General features: G+C 38.2%; 1 protein-coding gene across 13 annotated transcripts in view; it reads right to left on the bottom strand.

Moving 5' to 3' along the window:
* Positions 1-19,680, bottom strand: part of CAST (calpastatin) — a 103,804-nt gene that overhangs the window by 23,440 nt on the left and 60,684 nt on the right. For 12 of the 13 annotated variants that reach the window (XM_039875153.1, XM_039875157.1, XM_039875152.1 and 9 more), the window contains 13 exons: positions 17,206-17,274; positions 15,858-15,956; positions 14,608-14,688; positions 13,950-13,988; positions 13,377-13,469; positions 13,159-13,248; positions 11,969-12,070; positions 8,749-8,832; positions 7,742-7,789; positions 6,522-6,617; positions 4,747-4,875; positions 1,508-1,609; positions 928-1,011 (listed from right to left, as the gene is read on the bottom strand). In XM_039875153.1, the coding sequence (XP_039731087.1) occupies positions 928-1,011; positions 1,508-1,609; positions 4,747-4,875; positions 6,522-6,617; positions 7,742-7,789; positions 8,749-8,832; positions 11,969-12,070; positions 13,159-13,248; positions 13,377-13,469; positions 13,950-13,988; positions 14,608-14,688; positions 15,858-15,956; positions 17,206-17,274 (1,116 nt within the window). The remainder of the gene's footprint in view (positions 1-927; positions 1,012-1,507; positions 1,610-4,746; positions 4,876-6,521; positions 6,618-7,741; positions 7,790-8,748; positions 8,833-11,968; positions 12,071-13,158; positions 13,249-13,376; positions 13,470-13,949; positions 13,989-14,607; positions 14,689-15,857; positions 15,957-17,205; positions 17,275-19,680) is intronic. The other variant, XM_039875156.1, reaches the window with a different exon arrangement.

Raw genomic sequence — 19,680 nt, 5'->3', positions numbered from 1 at the left:
GCTTAAAAATTGCTACTAAAATTCAGCAAAGGGAGAGAGAAAGCTACCAAACTCCTACCATGAAGAGTTACTGCATTTACCAAACGGGGCGGGGGGAGGTCAGTAGTAACAGAACACTGACCCTTAAGGACCTCTCTAAAAACCTTGCAAAGCAGCATACACACAAGCCCAAATTAATAGAAATGTCATAGTTTCAACTGAATCATGAAATTCAGAATCAAGTAGAATAATAACCTTTTAATCAGGGAGAGCTCAAGAGAGTTCCTGTCTTTGCTAAAGAAATGGACTCGTGCACATAGATGAGTAAGAGGGGTAGCGATTTGATTTTCCCAAAATGTTAATGAAGTTTAGTTGAATATTCTCTTAAGTAATGGTATGTTATGAAGATGACTGGCATTTGTTCTATTGTCCATGTGTCTGCACCTGTTCAAGTGGCTGTATTTAAACTACAAAGTTCATAATGGGGTCTCCTCCATTTGACTTGCTCTGAACAATCTGTACATTCAATGGGCCAATTTATCACTTTTCTCCATGTTAAACAGGCGCTCTTATTTTTTTCAATTTATTCTGAGTTGCAAATTTCTCCTGATAGTAAATAGGTGTTCTTCATTTTGCTTTTCCTATCTATTTAACGGTTTACTAAGTTTTTCTATTTCTGGTCTTGTAAGAAACCATGTATTAGACAGGAAAAAAATGAGATAGCTAGCTTAGACATTAGATTTCTCTCACTTCAGGGAGGAGTGAAAGGCCACTTAGGAATATTTTAGCTTCATAACTCGTGTGCTAACAGGATATTAGTGACTAACACTATTTGGTATTTGAAATATTAAGAAACAAAATCTTTATATTCCAGGTGTGCTTCCATGTCCCTTCTTTATGTATATGGAGTTCAGTCTGAATTAAGAGAAAAATACCCAGCCTATTTACCTTGACCTCTTCTAATCTATAGTCGGGAGGAATTGTTTCTTCTTTTTCACCAAGTTTTTCACGATCCTCCTCTTTGGCTTTCTCCTAAATAAAAAATATACCATTTTCATTGTTAACACATCTTTTCTCCATAGAGAGAATTTCCTGAATGACTAAAGCTGAGGTAAATATAGCTATTGTTAGAGCGTCCAAACGACCATATTTATAGAGTTCCTACAGCACCCTCATCTTTAACACTATCTGAGTTTAGCAAGCGCAGACCCCGCCACCAAACCTGCTGGGCTAAAAGGCAGTCATAAGGAGAAGGAGGCAGCTGCCACTCCTCTCTCGAGTCCACAGCGACAGGAATGCAAGGGGGCAAGGTGAGACTCAGAACTCTGACGTGTGTGTGATGTTCATCCACTGCTGCGCTCAAGCACTGATGCTCACTCAGGTTTGGTTTATTAAGCAGGATATGCACAGTAACAGCCAGCTAGTCATGTATTATGGGAAATATATATTTTAAAAAATGGCTAACTTATTTGGGCAATGAGGGCAAGCGATGGTTGTTACTTTCTAGGAGTATCTGAGCTGCTGTTACCTTGACTTTATCCTCCACAGGCTTTCCATCTTCTGGATCTGCTTCCTTTTTCCCCAGGCTACCTGCCAAGGCTTCCACAGCATCATCTGGCACCATGCCCTTCTAAAAGTACAGTAGTGGGTATACTAAGTATGTGGTTAGTGCCTCCTTTTAAAAGAGACTATGTCATACAATTTAGAAGGGCATATCCATATTTCACACCTAGATAAGCACATATCATATTTTAATAATTGGAATTATCAACTGAATTAGAATCTATGTTTAAAGAATCTAAAATGTTAAAAATTAGAGCAAGGTTCTTATATTAAGCTTGTGCAACTTAGACACTGAGAAACTTTAAAGATCTACCCCAGTATTTTGGATTGGAAATAAGGAAGGCAAAGGAAAGGGTGTATCACGAAGACGCTGAAAGCTGGAAAAGAAGAAAAATGATTTTCTGGTGATTGTTCTTGAAATGGCACAGAAAAATATTTTTGGAAAATTTTCTGTGAAATAGCCTGACCTATCCTAGAGGCGGCAGCTCTGGCTGAGCCTCTGCTGAAGCACAGAAGCCTGTGTTCTCCTGGTGGCTTCTACTGGTCAAAGTGAATTCATGCTGATTCAGGTGACTACCTGTGAATGACTAGCCTGAGTGGACCAGTGAGAGCCATCTACCCGTGGTCCAGTTGTTCAAAATAAAATGTGTTCCTTCTTATTTAGTGAGCTCCTGCCATGCTGATATTTTCAAAGAAACTGGGTGAACACACAATAGATAGTATAAGGGAAAACAAAAACTGTGTTTGGGCCAAAATATAAGACTAGACCTGGCTTCTTCTAAACCCATGATCCATATATTAGTGGCTCATAAACTCAATTTATAGTTAATGGCCAGGACTTTTTTTATTGAACGACTAGAATAGAAAATAGAATGCATCGTACATAACAAGGATAAGTGCCATTCATTAAATTTGTGTCTTTTGTGTGGGTACTAGGTTGTAATATCAATGTATTTCCTACTGTTGGCCTTGGTCAAAAATGTAAAAGCCCTTGAATTAAGCAGTCTCAAAGTTTATTCTTATCTGGAAAGTCTATGACCTCATGTTGACTATATACTGGACTTTTAGAGTAAAAGTGTCTGTTTTATAGCTTAGCCATCATTCCAAGTAAGAAAAGCTGTTTTCTCCACTAAGCTGCATTGCAAAAGGAAAGATCACCAATGAGGAAAAGGGAGTCTGAGTGGAAAGTGATTTATCACCATCTAGTGGTTGGGCACTGAATAGAGTTTATTCCAAGGACAACGAAAATCCCTGATATATAATGTTTGGGGTTATATCCAAATTGCAAGAGTTACAGCAGGTTCCCAAGCCTGAGATAAGCACTCTGAGCTGCTACTGGTCCCAGGAACCAGCTCATGCTTTACTTCTGTTTCCTCCTCCTCTCTGCTGTAGCATCCTTGGAAACCACTGCTTCACAAGCCCTTTGGCTTAAGAGATAAGTGAAACAAAAGTTAGAAGAAGCAGTCTTAAGAACTAAGGAATCTGAAAATAGGACTAAGGACTGAAACTTCTGTTTCTGTAGTACTTTATGTTGCCAGACTCAGAGCTAGAACTCAGGCCTCTAGATTTCCTCAATAAACTTTTATACAAACAACCCACAAACCTTTCTCTGGTCTTTTTATTCCCTTCTGCTCACTAATTCTCAAACCTTTCTTGAGCCTTCTGACTTTTATCATACTCTGCAGTTATTCTCTCTGGTTCCCAAGGGTGTCACAATCCCAGAAATGCCAACTAACCTCAGTGACTGTAACCTTGGCAACCATGGTAAGCAGAGCTGGTGGAACAGAGGCCTGGAAAGGCAGCCAGAGAATGAAAACACAAGGGCTTTTTTTTTTTTTCTGTCCACTAAACATTCAATGCTTGACACTACAGGCAGGATGAAGTTGGAATGGAACTAACTGAGCCCTCTAAGGCCTTGGCAGTCATACATGGCACGAGGTGTAGATGACTCATTTTTAGGTCACAAGAGTTCTGCCCTGGAATGCTGGCTATTGTCTTTTTGATTCCAGTCACTGCCTCTGTTTCTACTTCTTACATCAGTCCCAGATTCTGTCCTTTTTCCTGGTCTTTGCCACTGTGGCCTGTGACCTGGCTCCTACAATGTAAAAGTTTCTGGAGAGTACCCTGAAACCTCAAAAAAAAGGGGGGTGGTTTAAGGCAGGAGGCAGACCCTGGACTTTGAGGGGATTTGCAGTTGGCACCAAGGACTTCCCTGACAGAAAGCAACCACTTCAGGGTACCCAGGACCCCTGCCCTATACCTTCTTCAAGGCCCCATTTTCTCAAATAACTAAATGCACATATCCCAAGTATACCAAGTGCCTCGCATCTCTGTGCTTGGCTTATCTTCAGCTCACTGGTCTCCTCAGGAAAACAGTGCTAATCCCACTTCTCAGGGTGATCCTGCCCTCCACTCGCAAGCCTTTCCTAAATCTCTCTAGAGAATGAGGAACCCAACGTTCCTTCTGCCCGTTTTCCATATAAGAGTGATCGAGCTGCACTGTAAGCTTGCGATCTGGCCCATATCCACACTAGACTCAAAAGGTAGCTTTGGGCAGGAGCCATATTTTCATTTCAGCTGAGGCTCTGAGGGGTTAAGTTAGCTCTTCAGAGTGTAGATCCACTGAGTCTGTAGTAATGGAACATATTCCACTGATGTTATTCTCTAAGTCAGATTCTATAGTTTAATGGAAACAAAACCAACTGAATTCAAAAGGAAACAAAGATTCAACTAGTTAAATATCTTACTTCATACAAAACAGAGAATACAAGAGAGGCAAGTAATGAAGAAAGGGATTGAGAAACCACCCTCCCTTCAGTTGGGTTGGAAGGGTCATGACGATATTGGCACAGATTATTCTACCAGGAGAGTCAGTAAAAGATAACATTGGGCTGTTCGTGGAACTCCAAACAGGCTTGAAAGATGCAAAAGCATGGTTATCCACAATAGTTGAGGAACTAGAAAGAATTTCAGAAGGTGAAAGAAAAACACAGTTTGTAGCAATTTAATTAAAAATTTAAATACAGCCTGAATTTCTAGCATAACTCTGAAACCCCCAAATAGTAGATATTCTAGCTATATAAGATTTTATTATTTTGTCAGAATAAAATATGTTGATGACATGGAGCAGAGAGTGGATGGGAGGAAGAACAGAATACTACTTTCCCAAGTCATTTCTCAGTGCCCGGAGGATCACTCACTCACCAAGGTGGCTGGCTTGGGTGGTGCTGACTGTATACTACACATGGAGGCCCGAGGCACATCCTCTCCCACAGGAGCTGGGGCGCGAGGCACATCCTCTCCCACAGGAGCTGGGGCGCCCGCCTGAGATTCCTGTGGAAAGAAGCAGGTACAATGAAGAAGTTTTAGAAATATCTGGTTAGTAACACCGAACAACAATGCTATACTATACACTGTGAGCATGATTTTCCCGAACACCTATAATAGTAAATAAGTCAAGGCACGTTAAAACTCTTTGGCTACCATTATTTCAACTTAGTTTTACCTCTTACCTTAGGTAGATTACTTAACTTCTATGAGACTCAGTTTCCACATCTGTAAAATGAGAACAATAATAGTACCTACATCTCAAGAGTTGATGGGGGCTTTAATAAAAATTGAAGTGCTTTGCATAGTACCTGGGAATATAGTAAACTCAATAACTTTTTAGCAACTATTATTATTTGTGTTATTTCTCATATAATAATACAATATACCAATTATATAATTTAATACTTTATATAAATACATCATTTTTATATATCTAAGAGTACCTTGTACATTGTAAATAACTATGTACAAATGCAAGGTAGTGATACCATCCTAGGAGTTCTCAAAGTGTGGTCCCTGGACCAGTAGCCTCAGCTTTACCAGGGAACTTGTTAGAAATGAAAAATCTTAGGTCCCACCCCAACATACTAAATAAGAAATTCTGGGTATAAGGCCCAGCCATCTCTGTTTTAACAAACCCTCAGGGGATCCTGACATATGCTAAAGTTTCAGAACCAATGTACTATCTTACTTTATCACAAGGTAAAATTTCAAATTGTTTTTAATTCAGACATTTATGGAACTCTAGACCATAACATGCAAGGTATTCGGCAGGTGATCATCAACAGGCTATGATTTCTTCTTTTGAAGAACTTACTATTTAAAACTATGTATAAATACAAGATGTAAAGGACCAACAGAGCTAAAAACTTGTTTGCAAGAAATGTCTTAACAGGGATATATAAAGAAAGAACTTAGTTTTACCTTTACCTGGAATATTATATTCTGTGCAATAAGTGTTGGCAGGGTAGTCAGTTTTAGGGAGGGAAAAGCAAGAGACAAAGGCCATATTTTAGCAGCCTTAAGAGGATGACTAAGATTTTAGTTTATCTGGAATTAGGAGGGAAAGTTATTCCATACAGAAGGAACGATACAAGAAAAGCCATGGAGATACACGATGTCACAGTTTAGTGATGTGGGGACACACCTTGGTAGGAATGGAAGCTGGGGCCAGAACACATTAGTAGGAACTTCTGTTTTGTAGGAAATGGGAAGCTCCTGAGGGTTGGAGCAGGAGAATGATGTGACTATAAGCAAGCCCGAGAAAGAATAATTCAGGTTGACATACAGGATGGACTGGAAGGAGACTGAAGACAGAAGCCATTGCCATTTTGAGGAGAGTAATGATGACTACTTTTAACTAGGTCAGTTACAAAAGCAGGAATAGAAAAGGAAAGCATGGGTGTGAATGCTTTCCTGAAGGAATAATTATAGGATTTAAACTGTAAGAATTACAGGGTCAGCTTGGGGAAAGAAAGTACATTCAGAAAAAGGCAAGACAAAAACTGCATTAAAAAAAAGATAGCATAATGGGCCTTTTTATCAACCACTCATGCTAAAATACTTTTGGCCTCATATTTTTAAGATTATAGAAAAATGTTAAAAAAAAAAAAAGCAAAACTAGAGACTTTTTAAAAAAAGAAACATACTTCTGTTCGTTCAGTTGGCTTAGATTGTTTTTCTTTACATTTATTCTGGTCAAAATCTTCTGAAAGCTCATCAATGAGTTCTGATTCACTCAGTGGCTGTAAGATAAGAGACATTATATATTATGACATGACCATTTTTTACTTTGTTAAAAAGTTTCCACACAGAACTTTTCCCCCAATAACACATATTAGGATCTAAAACCAAAAGCTAATTGATATAGGGCATTTCATTCATTAATGTGTAAGATAAATGTCATGCAACAAATAAGAAATATTAAATACCTCAGTGCCACAAAAATGTGAATGGTTTATTTAAAGTTTTCCTGATACTGCAATTTCAGAGTAATTCTGTTAAAATAAAACTGCCTATTCTTTCCAAGGAAGACATGTGTAGATTTTTTCTTTTGTGATTTATTTTACTTCTTTATGACATCCCTTCTGAGTAAGTCAGAGGAGAAGATCATACACTCCTTTCCTATGACCATGTGGGGTTTTGGTGGAAAAGTTCTGCTATCCCTAGTTTCTTCAGGGGAAGTGTATTATTTATTCAGGGCATGTAGAGATTTTGACTAATAACAGTAATCAATGGCAGAATGACATGTGATTCAGAAGCTGGGCCCCTGTGTTGGACAGTCTGAATTTGGAGTTCTGGCCTTGCTATTTTCCAGCTGTGTGACCCTTAGGCTATATATATAATCCTTCTGTATCTTAGTTTCCTCACCTGTAAAATGAGAATAATAATAGCACCTTCCTCATTCAGTGAGGACTCAAAAAGATAACATATGAAAGGCATCTATGGCAGAGTCAGGCACATAGTAAGTGATTAATAAATGTTGCTGCTGAGAATTATCGTGACAGGTAACTTCGCTGGTCAATACCGACTTAAGAAATGGCTGTTTATAATCAGAGTATTTGATACTGTGATTAGAAACAAACTCTAAGTGCTAACTATCTAAATTAAGTGCCCTCTTGACATTAGCTCCTAATGTTCACTGAACATCAACTAGAAATTTATAATAGCCTAGTAATAACCCCGAGGAAAATAATTATTAAAATATGTGAAAAGGAGTCAGAGAGATGAGCCGAGTGTCCCTGTCCAGTTTCCCTCTCCTTCATACTAGGCTGGCGTGTCAAGCCTCCAGAGTGAAATCTTGTCTCAAAATTATCTCAATTTATGCTTTACATTTCCATAAGTATCAGGAAAAAACTTATTTACTAACTTTGGATTTTTCTTCAGATTCTGGCAATAGTGGTTTTCCATCTTTATCCTGTAAATAAAATTGAAAAGTCAATGAAAATGAAAAAGAAAATTTTGCTTTCATGTCCTGTTAAGTTTGTCTTGGGGAATTCCAAGACATGAGGGGAGAGCTTGTTTTTTCCTTTAAGTGGATTTCTATTTCAGATTTATTTTTTATAAAGTATTAAAATAAAGAGTTGAGATGTAAAGTCAAGAGACCAAATGTTATAAAATATAATGCATATCTACTTTTCTTTAAAAGTTACTAAGAAAATTCTATCTATTTGATAGAAAAATATTAATTTTTAAAAATCTTTAGCAAGAAAGATGCAGCTATATTAATGGAATATTTTTTTTTAAAGTCTCAATTCTCCAACCCAGGATGAAGAGGTAGATGTTATTCCTACAATACTGTTTTAGGTTTTTCTGGATATGAGGTTTCACAATTTAGAATATTTCTAAAAATGAAAAACTTTCCATTTATAAGCATATATAAAAATAACAACTATTTCCTATCATGTGTTTATGTGTATCACTTCAAAGGTAAATTACAGATATAATTACAGGAGCTAGTCCACCATCCTTACTTCAAACCGAAACCAACAAAACCATCTTAACTGAGAAAATAACTGTACATTTATATCTACCACTTAGAAGATCGATGGTGCTTTTATCCATATAGCAGGTAGAGAAAAAAATTATTCCCAAATTATTCCTTCTGCTTTAAGGTTAAGAATCTACATCAAGCATTGTTAATAGTAGAAAAACTTGGATTTGTGAGAATTTTAATGACCATATGGTCACGACTTAGGAAACCATTCCTTAAAGGGAACAATTGCAGAGAGCAGAGTAGAAAGGGTCCTGGGTTTCCAGAGTCAGTGTAAGAACCAGGACAGATGGTCCTTAAGCATCATGGGGACAGGCCCCACAAACATGATGGGAACGCAAGAGGCCTTATGCTGCAGTCGTGCACGGTGACTAACAATGTACCGTGGCTGGTTTTAATCTGTACTCGGCTGGGACTGTTTCGTCATCTTCACCACACTTCTTTAGTTTCTCTTCTTTGGCTTTTGCCTGACAAAAGTGGAGAAAAAAATAAACAAACATTTGGATGATACTCGTAAAATAAGATGGCATCACTTTATGTACTTTAAGGGTGCTGTAGAGAAGACTAAATCAGATAAAAGTGTCTGCACGTGCTTTGTAAACTACAGACTGTGGTGAGTGGCTTTGAGGACGGCAGCAAGGAGAATGACAGAAAAATCAGCCAGGAGTCCTAGGGAGGTTTCCCTGTCCTGCCTCACACACTCTGTGACCTTGGGAAGCCACTTAGTTTTTCTTCGACTAGGTTTCTTCGGCTATAAAATGGGGTTGTTAGTAATCCTTACCTAGCTATTGACTTGTAAGGATCACCAGAGAAAAGTAAATAAAATACTCAAGACAGTTAAGCACAGCGCAGAATTTAGTTACAATGATTTTAACAGACTTCATTTGTCTTACTCAATGAGGTAGCTAGTTACCTATGGGGGAGAAAGCAATCAGTTCTCATGCATGTTGACCACAGTTCAGAAATGGAAGAAGCAGCCCGCCGCAAATCTTGGCAGATCCATGGGCCATTAAAAAGATTCACTTCAACAACACCAGAACTTCTCTGGATTAATGTACTATGAACAATCAAGTCTGTTAAAAATAAAAGTGTACTATAGTCCTATAATAGATCACTGGCTTCTAGGATATAACATTTGTATTTTGAACAACTATTGAGTAACGCTAAGTTCCATGCTATATAACAATTGTAATCTATAGCAAGGTATGGATTTAATCACAAACCGCGGAGCTCTTGGGCACAAAGTGAGGTGTGTGCATTGTCACTTAGCAAATTCCAGCTCAACCCACTTTCCCCACCTATATTATCAGCCAGGTAGTTCTCCATTGAATGATTAGTCAACTGATTAATTTTAAAAAATATTAAGCACTTTAATGAGGCAGGCATTCTTCTAGGCTTTGGAATTGCAGTTTTATTGTTCTATAGAATAACAACTCATTAAAAGATGGATGAAAGTTTTTCTTTTTTTTTTTTTTTTTAACATTTTTACTTATATTTCTACTGCATTATATAGAGGAAGCCCCACTATGTAGCGGCACTCCTTACTTCATAGATTTGTGAGGTCTCCACCCATAAACCAACCTTTGTGAAGGTCAGGGGTCATCTGTTTAATAGAGACTGTCTTCACTCCAATCCACTTAGTTACATGCACAGCTAGATCCTTTTCATTTTTTTGATCTTTATATTCTTAAAATGTCTGCACTGTAGGCACTGAAAACAGTATCTATACTGAATTGAATTAGCGTTAGATTAGTAACTACACAGAAACGGGAGATTTCTAATGAGGTATCAGTATAAATATTATTTTATGTTCTGATACCTTATAAAAATGACAAGTAGGCATGAACCTCTTCTCTGAAGTATTATGTAATTTCGCCTCTGCCTGCTCTCTAGTCTAGAATGTACTGAGTGGCTGTGGACCCTATAGTATGTGACCTTTATGAGCCCTATCACAACATCAGACTATCCAGGAAGTAATGAATTTACCATTAGATAGTAAAAATCCAGCCTTAGCATACAGAGGATTGGAAGATCTTAGGAAATGTTGACATTTTGTACATTTCAAAAAAAAAAAAGAAAAAGAAAAACAAGTGGAGAAGCGAAAACCAGTGGAGAAAGTAGAAAAGAACAGTTCTTTTTATTGAAATTTTAGGAGTTTACTGCTGTTGAGGTTTTCTGGAGGAAATTTAATATACTTATATGCATTTCTAAACTAGTTACCCAAAGTGCTTAATAAGTTTTTTACTTTTTTTTTTTTATATCTACTTATCTGATTTTAGGTACTCTAAGCTTCTTTTTGTCCTGAGATTTATGTTTACAACTTCCCTCCCCAAATTATTGTTTCATTAAATCACCCTAATTATCTGTAAGAAGCCCAAGGCAAAAGTGCAACTGGCTCACTGCCATGGAGCCTTCTGGCGGTGGAACCTCAACTCAGCTTAGTTGGATACCACCCCTCTCCTGGGGTTCTGCCAGGACCACCCTTTCCTTCTATCTGGCTGCTCCCAGTAATGGGTATCTCGCATTGTGTTTTAGTCAAAGTTTCTTTTCTTCCCAATACATTACTTGGTCCTGGAGGACAAGGACTGCTTCCTCGGCTCCCCTGTGTTCGCCTTCACAAAACCTGTGGTGCCACACTGCGTCCGGTGAGCCCTCAAGGAAAGTCGAAGATAGAAACTGGCCCATTTTGGACCAAGGCAGTCCCAGACTCAGGAAGAGTTGCTGGGAGTTGGTGAGACTCACCTTCCCCAGTAACTCAGAACAGGAAGTGACAGCAGAGGCAGTGGCATTGTGACAGCGACATTTGCCAGCTTCCCTCCCTGAGCTGATAGGGTGGTGTTCCTGAGGGACCTCGGGCTGCATTCTCATGTCCTCCCCACCCCCTACTACCTTGTCAGAAATGTCCTCAGGGCAACTCTCTTCTTTCCTTCTTCTTTTCCCTCAGAGAACTCAGTAGAAAAATTCTTTAAGAAACTGTCATTTAATATTAAAACTCTCCACCAAAAATAAGCTTGCTTTGGCTTACAGAAGGCTTGTTAAGATCTTGTTAAATGTGGTGGGGTAAAAACTCTCCAGTATTACACTCTAAACAGGCAACAGCTTCAGTTACAGAGTAACTGTTGCTGGATTTTATTCTAATTTGAGACAAATTTTCAACATCTTTCCCCATAATTATAAACAGAATAGTCTCCACACCCACCTACAGTCATCTCCCTCTCTTATAAAGAGAAGCACCCAAACCCCTTCTGAAAATATAAGTTTCCAATTTCCACAACAGCAGACAAAACTATTTCTCACCAGGCCACTGCCCCTGCGTTATCTTGTTTAGTCAGGTGTCATTTAAGCATTGGCAAAGGAGATTAGTGTTCATTTTAAATATTAAAATTCTAGATGGTTTACAAGACACACTCATATATCCTTCTTGGTTACTAACTCCTCAGCAATAAATAATCTTAATTAATCAGACCCTAAAGGTAAGGCAGAATGAAGAGTTCATTTTAAATCTCCAATAAAAGTTATATAAGAATTGTAAATATGCATAACACATTTAGTTTTGTAACCTGCAGACTAATGTGCTTTGTATATGAACTCCAAGGTCAATACCTCATCGACTTCTTTAATGGAGCTGAGGTCGAGCTCAGGTTCTGACTTCCGGCTGCCCAGAGAAGCTGAAAGAGCTTCTAATGCTTGATCACTCATTGTGTCCTGTTAAAAAGGAAAAAGTCTGTCCATTAAAAAAAGAGAACACCTCTTTAGCCTGAATAATCCATCCACTTCTTTGTGAAATACAAATTTTAAGTCTACAAAATGAACCATCAGTTGGGGAAGGACTTTAGCAAGGCAATTTTATTTGAAACCTAGCAGAAGAGAAATAATCAAGAACTTACCAGTGAGTGAAAACTGGAGCTAAGACACGTTTCTACAGTAACAGTGCTCTCAGGCACACACTGCACCTCTTATTTAGCAAGTCAGAGGTATAACTACGATGATAATTATGCCATTATAAAATACTCATATCAAAATAAAAGCTCAAGAAGAAAACTTTCGCTATCCTGTTTTTCTTTTTCTAAAAATAACTTCTGACAACCCTGTCCTTTAAAGCAAACCAGCTAAGCCTAGAAAGTAGAGAAACCTGAGGTGGCCCCCACTGCCTTCTTCTCTGAAGGCACAATGACTGATGGTTGTAGGAACTCCCACTCTCAGGGGTGTGGTGTTCTTACTGTTCCTTCAGCCAGCTAGATAAAAATAAACTGTCCACTCCGGGAGGGGAGAGGCAGAGCAGCTCCAACAGAAACTGTCCCTTGTAGTATCTGGACTGGGGCATCTTTTCTCATCCAGCCCAGAGGTATAGAACCACATTTTAGGTTTTGTGAGAATTAAGTTGATTGTGGTTAAGAGAGGTAGACAGAAACAGCCTCAACATTCTTCTAGTAATTTCACAAGTCTCAAACTCCTTTAGGAAACCACGTTAAAGACTTTATGTTCCAAGAGTATAATTTCTCTGGTGTCTTGCCCTTCTGCATATTGTAATGGTGAGATAGTCTTGTTTCGTGACCAAAGAGGTTGTGCCGAAATCTCTCATAAGCATTTGTGGAAACAGAAAAGACCTGCCTGGAGATAATCAGTATCGGCCTCATTGGTTTCACTATTCCACACAGACCAGAGGGAGAAAAGATGCTCCTTGTCATGTGTAATGCACTATTAGGATTGTCTTGAATCAGCTAGTTTAGCTTTAGGAAAACAACTGCTGTCAGGTGGACCGTGGTTACTTTCAAAGAAGTAATTATTTATACCTCCTCCACCTTTCTTTTTTTCTCGTGCAGTGGGACAGCACTTTTGATTACCCCAGCTGACTGAGCTTTCAAAACCTCTCCTGTAGATTTCTGAAAAACAAAACACAAAAGATTAGATTTATAGATGAGAGAAATGTAGTAGCCGGAACTAAAAAGCAGTTGTTATAAAGTTCAAGAGGGTTTCTAACAAGTTCCACTAATAACATTGGAAACAATACCTCTTCCTCAGTTTCCTTTCCACCAGCGGTAGGAGAACTGCAGGTGAAGTCAGATGACAAGGCATCTATGGCATCATCGGGCCCCATGGGTTTCTAAAGAAACAGGCACCATGATGGGTAACATGTGGGAATCATTCAAGTGAAGGATCAGATTATAAACCCAGCATATGAAGAATGTATTTGGCGATTCCTTTACCACCAAATGAGATCTGTTAATAAAATAACTCTGATGGAAGCCTATGTATAGAAAGGAAAGGGTTTTTGCAATATTATTTTCCTGTTCCCCTCTTCTAAATGTATTACATGTTAGGATATATTCTCATTCTATTTTTATCAACATTTTATCCTAAAACTTTCTTGGCTCCTCCCTCTTCTGTTCAAAAAAACTCCATATGAAACCAGTAAACACTGAGACAACTCCCATATCCACCTCCTTTCTCCGAACAAACAGAAACTTTATCTGACTTAGAGATTACTTTAGCCATAATCCCAAAATACAGAATAGCCTTACCTGCCAACCAAAGATATAAAAAATGTTCATCTGGATCTTAGAGGACATTTATATAAACTCACCGAAGAGTCTGGAGGAGGGCCTGTGATCCCTTCTTTCTTCTGAAACAAATATTCATTGGATAATGTTGAAAAGTGAAATTAACCCTCATAATTAGCAAAATGTATTCCTCAGTGAAGGTTATGAGTTGAACTGTGTCCTCCCAAAATTCATATTGCTGAAGTCCTAACTCCTAGTACCTCAGAATGTGACTGTATTTGGAGACAGGGCCTTTAAAGAGGCAATTAAGGTTAAATGAGGATTTTAGGATGGACCCTAACCAATATAACTTGTGTTCTTATAAAAGGGGGGGAAACGTGGACTCAGAGATACACATGGAGGAAAGGCAGCGTGAACAGATATAGGGAGAAGATGGCCATCTACAAGCCAAGGAGAGGGGCCTGGAACAAATCCTTCCCTCAGAAGGAACCATCCCTGTCCGCACCTTGATGCCAGTCTTCTGGCCTCCAGGACTACAAGATGATGCCTTTCTGCTGTTTAAGCCAGTCTGTGGTACTTTGTTACGGCAGCCCTAGCAAACTAATACAGTGTGTGCCATACTAATGGCAGCTTCACACGCATCATTTTATTTTCTAAATTAAAAAATTTGTAGGTATATCGTTGTGATAAATATTATATTCCAAAAAGGAAACAGTAAAGGTAAACGGTTATTTAACTTACAGCCAAAAGTTCCCTATATTTGGGAGGAATTGTGGCTTCTCTTTTACCCAATTCCTCTATGTAGGTAGAAGTCATTGGATCCTGGAACAAAAATCACATAAATAGAGATATTATATAATTATTTAGCTGAGAATGTTATACGTATATTCTGATACCAAAGTACTATTCCATTCTTAATTTATGAAACTATTGTTAACCCTTTCCAATCCCATTCCCCTTCCTTGTTAACCAGAGATAGCCATCATTCTGAACTTTATCATATCTACCCACTTAAAGTTGAGGATATCTTAAAGCAATATTGTTCTTGTAGGTATCCAAGAACAATATACAGCATTACTTTGTATATCTTCAAATGTTATATAAATGGTATCATAATCTATATAGCATTCTGTAATGTATTATTTTTAATCAAAATGATGTTTTTGTAATGTATCCATGTTGATACATTATGATCCATTTTAACGACTAGAAAGTATTCCATCACCTTATCTTCTCTCCTGAACATAATCATTTCCAAATGTTTCAGCTGTTCTTATAGCTCCCTGTACACCTGGGTGAGGCTCCCTCTGGGGAATCAATCCTCTCAGACATGGAATTGCTCTCTTCTGAGTTGTTAGATTTTTACATTTTGCCAACCTGTTAAGTATGAAGTGATATCTCTTCGTGTTTTATATCATTTTCCTAATTACTAGGGAGACTTTCATTTTGTCTGTTTATTGGCCAATCAAGTTATCCCCTAATTTTTCTATTGGGTTGTCTTTCTTACTTTTTAAAATTCTTCACAAATTCTGCACACAAATCCTTTGTTGTGTCTGTTGCAAATATTTCCTTCTAGTCTATGGCATGTCTTTTCTTTTTTAAAAAAATATCAAGGAACACATAATATTCTTGCTTTTTAAGAATTAGGAATAAAGACATACTGAGAGTGGTTATATCTACAGATTGAAATAAGTTCAAGTCCATGGGACTCAGATTTTGAGGACTGAAAAGTCTTTGTGACTCAAGAGGCTGCATGCTGGCACTTGTCTCAGCACAATCAGTAAATGTTTGCTGAATCAATGTAATAGTATAGCTACCATAGGATAAAACATTTTTATCCCCAACACTGATTTTAGTTGCTGATTTTAATACTGACATCATCCCATTTCTCTCTAAGCAACAAAACACTAGGTATCCTTTTGTGCATCATGACCTTATTTTGCTGTCCTACCCATTAAGAATGAATCTTTACAGATACCAAGATCACATACCAAAACTTCAGGTCCAGTATATGTTGTGTTATCTTCTTCAGTTTCTTCAGGTTCCCCTAAAGTGTCTATTAAGTCATCCAAAGCAGCATCCATGCTTGACTGGAAAAAAAAAAAGAGAGAGCAGATATTTAAATGCTATTTGTTATATATATTTCACTTTTGACTTTTTTTTTAAAACTAAAAACACCATTCTATGTGGAAAAAATACCAAAACACCAAAAGTTCTTTAACTATCAAAACAGTTAAAATCTGGTCCCTAATAGTCCTTATTATTTAACATCTCAGAGTATAGATTATAGGGTAGAAAGATAAAAAGCCACATTCAAGTAGGAATCATAATTTTAATTAATCTAAAGGCATTAACTACATGAGCAAATGTATGGTTCATTAAAGCTGCCAGACCAATTTACTGACAGTTAAAAAAAACGAACAAAATACAAAGAATTATGACCATGTTGCTATATGCAATAGGAGAAATGCTTGATATTTATTGCTGATCAGTAGTTTTCCAGAGTTAAATATGCAAAGAACCACAACAAAATCTCACTATAGTACCTCTTTCCAAATAAAATCTATGTCAAAAAGTGGATTGCCCTGTGTTTTTTCATTCATTTGTGGGTTTTGTTTTTGTTGTTCATTTGCTTCCCCAAAGATGTTCACAAATTACTTGAAAGGGATGTTAAACTTATAAGAAGTGACAGTTTACTCTGTCAATATGTGTTTGAAACAATATAATGAATGAAAGAATGCCACCATCCTATTTTTCAGGTTAAGAACAATTCATTGTGAAGAAAAACCTGTATTTAAGTAGTAAAGGGAAAGATCCTTTACTATTTAACTCAGAGTAAAAGTGACAAGTTTTTGTTCTATTTAACTGGGTTAAATAGATCTTTTACTATTTAATTCAGATTAAAAGTGGTTGTTTTTGTTTGTTTGTTTGTTTGTTTTGCAACTATTATATTCCCACTACAACATTAGGAACTTACTTGATCATGTAACAGAATTTGGGGCCTGTTAGCATTAGACTAATTTGACTGGAAATTTCAGAATGAAGAAGTACCTGATATTCTTTGGTAATACTGCTGGTTAAAGAAAGTGTCTTTTTGTAGGAAAGAAAGTGCAATGTAAACCCCATGGAATGTAACTGGAGTTTTGAGAACAGAGGGTTATAATATAAAATGTTATAAACATATATGATAAAATCATACTTTCGACCTACTCATATTAGCTTGAAACAATTCATTAAAAAGATCCATTAAGTTACTCCCTTGTACTGTTTGCCCTCAAGAAATCAAGAAATAGAGACTGAATAAATATCTTATGCAGAAATGCACTACTATCTTCATACCTCTCCAGATGGTTTACCCGGTTTGGATTCAACTGGTACAGCCGAGGTTAATGATTTATTTTCTTTTTTCTGGTGGGGATTTAGAAAGGAAAAAAAACAAAACTTCTTCACATACATTTTAAAATTCAATAATAATACATATTTAAAAATGAATTCATTTTAACAGTAAAAGCCTTGATCACATACTGAACATCTGCTCTGTGCCAGACACTGTGTTGTATGTGTTACATCCTTCTTTAGAACAGCATAAATAATATTAATGTATATTTGTAATGTGAAAAGCAAGGCTCAGAGAGCTTAAGTAACCTTTCTCAGGTCACACAGTGAAAAACAGAATCAAGATTTGAATCTAAAACTGCCGTCTCTTTCTTTACTACTCTTGGTTGCCTCTCCCAAGGCCCAACGCCAAGATTTGCAAGACCCGTAAATTCCTTCAATATGTGGCCACTTCTAGCTGTTGCTATTTTAGTCTTTGCTCCCACACATCAAGATCTCCATACCCCTTTCTTTGGCATCTCATCACCTACTCTTTCCTTTATTTTCCTAAAATAAATTTCCTTTCTACCACTGTACTTCAGTTGCTCTATCAAAGATTGCCAATAATTTCCCAGTCTGATTTCCATGCCTTAACCCAGACATAATCTTCTCTGAAGTCTGACCCTGGTGAGGATCCCTCTGACTCATCTCTTACAGCAGCCAGGACCAAGCACCATCCCGGTTCTACTAGGCATTTGTGTGCCCTTCGTTCTCTGCCACTTCTGGCATCTCCTCTGTTTTGCCCCCAACTGCATACATTCTAAACATTTCTGTGCTGTGCTGGTGGCCCTGTTCAAAATCATCCTCTAGAACGAGGAACCAAATGTTTTCAGGGCCTGGCAGGAACTAAATGGGTGAAGTTGTTGGGGTTAAGATGAATTAAATATTTACTTTTAATCTGAGTTAAATAGTAAAAGGTCTTTCCTCAGATTGTTGTTTTTCTCTTCGAATGCAGGTTATTCTTCACAGTGAATCATTCTTAACTTCAAAAAATAGAATGGCAGCATGTTTTCATTCATTATACTGATTTAAGCCCATATGGACAGAGTGAACGGTCCCATTTGCCAGTTCCCGAAATCTGGGCAGTAGAGAATGGAGGTGAAGAGAACACCAGCTGAAACATGCTGGCTGTACCTCAGTGTCCTCATTTGTGAGACGCCCCAATTTCACACAGTGACCATACTTGCCTCAGAGATTGTGAGGGTAAGATAAATTAATCTTTTGAAGTGTGAAAGCCAGTGTTTGGCCCATACCAAGTCCCATGTAGGTACCTATTATATAAGAAAGTGCTTAATAAATTGACTGCTGAGACTGTTATGTTAAAAATACTGTGGGGGTTACCAAGGTGTGAGCCTGAGTCTGGGCACCTGAATCCACATCCATGACTCAGCCAGGACCTTATGCAGACATTCATTCATGTCCTTTAGCCCCTCCCCTCCTCCATTCTCTCTCTCCCCATTCTCCTGTACTCCAAGACAATATTCTAATTGCCTTGCTACACTTCTTGGGGCAGCTCAAGACACTTAAATTCAGCGTGTCCAAAATCAGACACTTTTCCTCCTCAATCAATTCCTCTTGTGACTTCTGTCCACCTGTCAGTGGTAATTAGGGACCAGGCTCACAATTTAAGGAGGCGCTCACTCTCAGGTGCCAGCCCTGCACTGGCACAGGCCCTCACCCTAGGGTTACCAACCTAATTCATTCACACTCTGAAGCCCAAGGATATGATATTTTACTTCACCTTTGCCCACTGCAGCCAGTCATTCTCTAAAACCTGAAGATTTTACCTCCGCAATGTCTCCATCACTCCCCACTGTCTTATTCTATCTCAGCTCCAATTTAGATTAAATTAGGACTCAGGAGGACTACTGAAACAGCCCCTGATCAGCCGTCCACCTTCCTATCTCTATTCCATTTCATCCCACCCACTGCAGTCACTTAATCCTTCTGCAGCTTGGTTTTAATGCATCATTCCATCTGTTCTCTAATCTTCAGTGTTTATCCTCTGCCTGTTGAATCACTACCACATGTATAAACTCACCTCAGCAGTCTCCACAGCAACGTGTCAACCCGTCTTTCTGGTCTTACAGTCCCACCACTCACCTCCCTGTGCTTCACCCAACATTGGAATGCATTTGTACCCAGAACACATCTTATATACTTTTCCACCTCGATGAGTCTGTAAGCCTGCAACCCTAGCTATCCTTCCACGCCTCACTCAGATGGGATCTATTCAACATCCTTATGGATTTCCCAGTCAGAGAGAATGCCTCCATTCCTCACTAAACAGCTCCTTGTCTTAACCTGCCTTGAGCTGCAGCCCCAGGTATACTGCCTTCTTCCCACCGCTAGATGGGCCAGCCTGCAGCTCGGGTGTCCTGCAGAATTAGACACAGTGCTTTAAGCATGGTAGGTACTTTTTAAAAAAAAAAATGCAGA

The sequence above is a fragment of the Pteropus medius genome, unplaced genomic scaffold (assembly GCF_902729225.1).
Source record: "Pteropus medius unplaced genomic scaffold, Ma_sr-lr_union100, whole genome shotgun sequence".
NCBI lineage: Eukaryota > Metazoa > Chordata > Mammalia > Chiroptera > Pteropodidae > Pteropus > Pteropus medius.
This window is presented reverse-complemented; position numbering and strand designations above follow the sequence as displayed.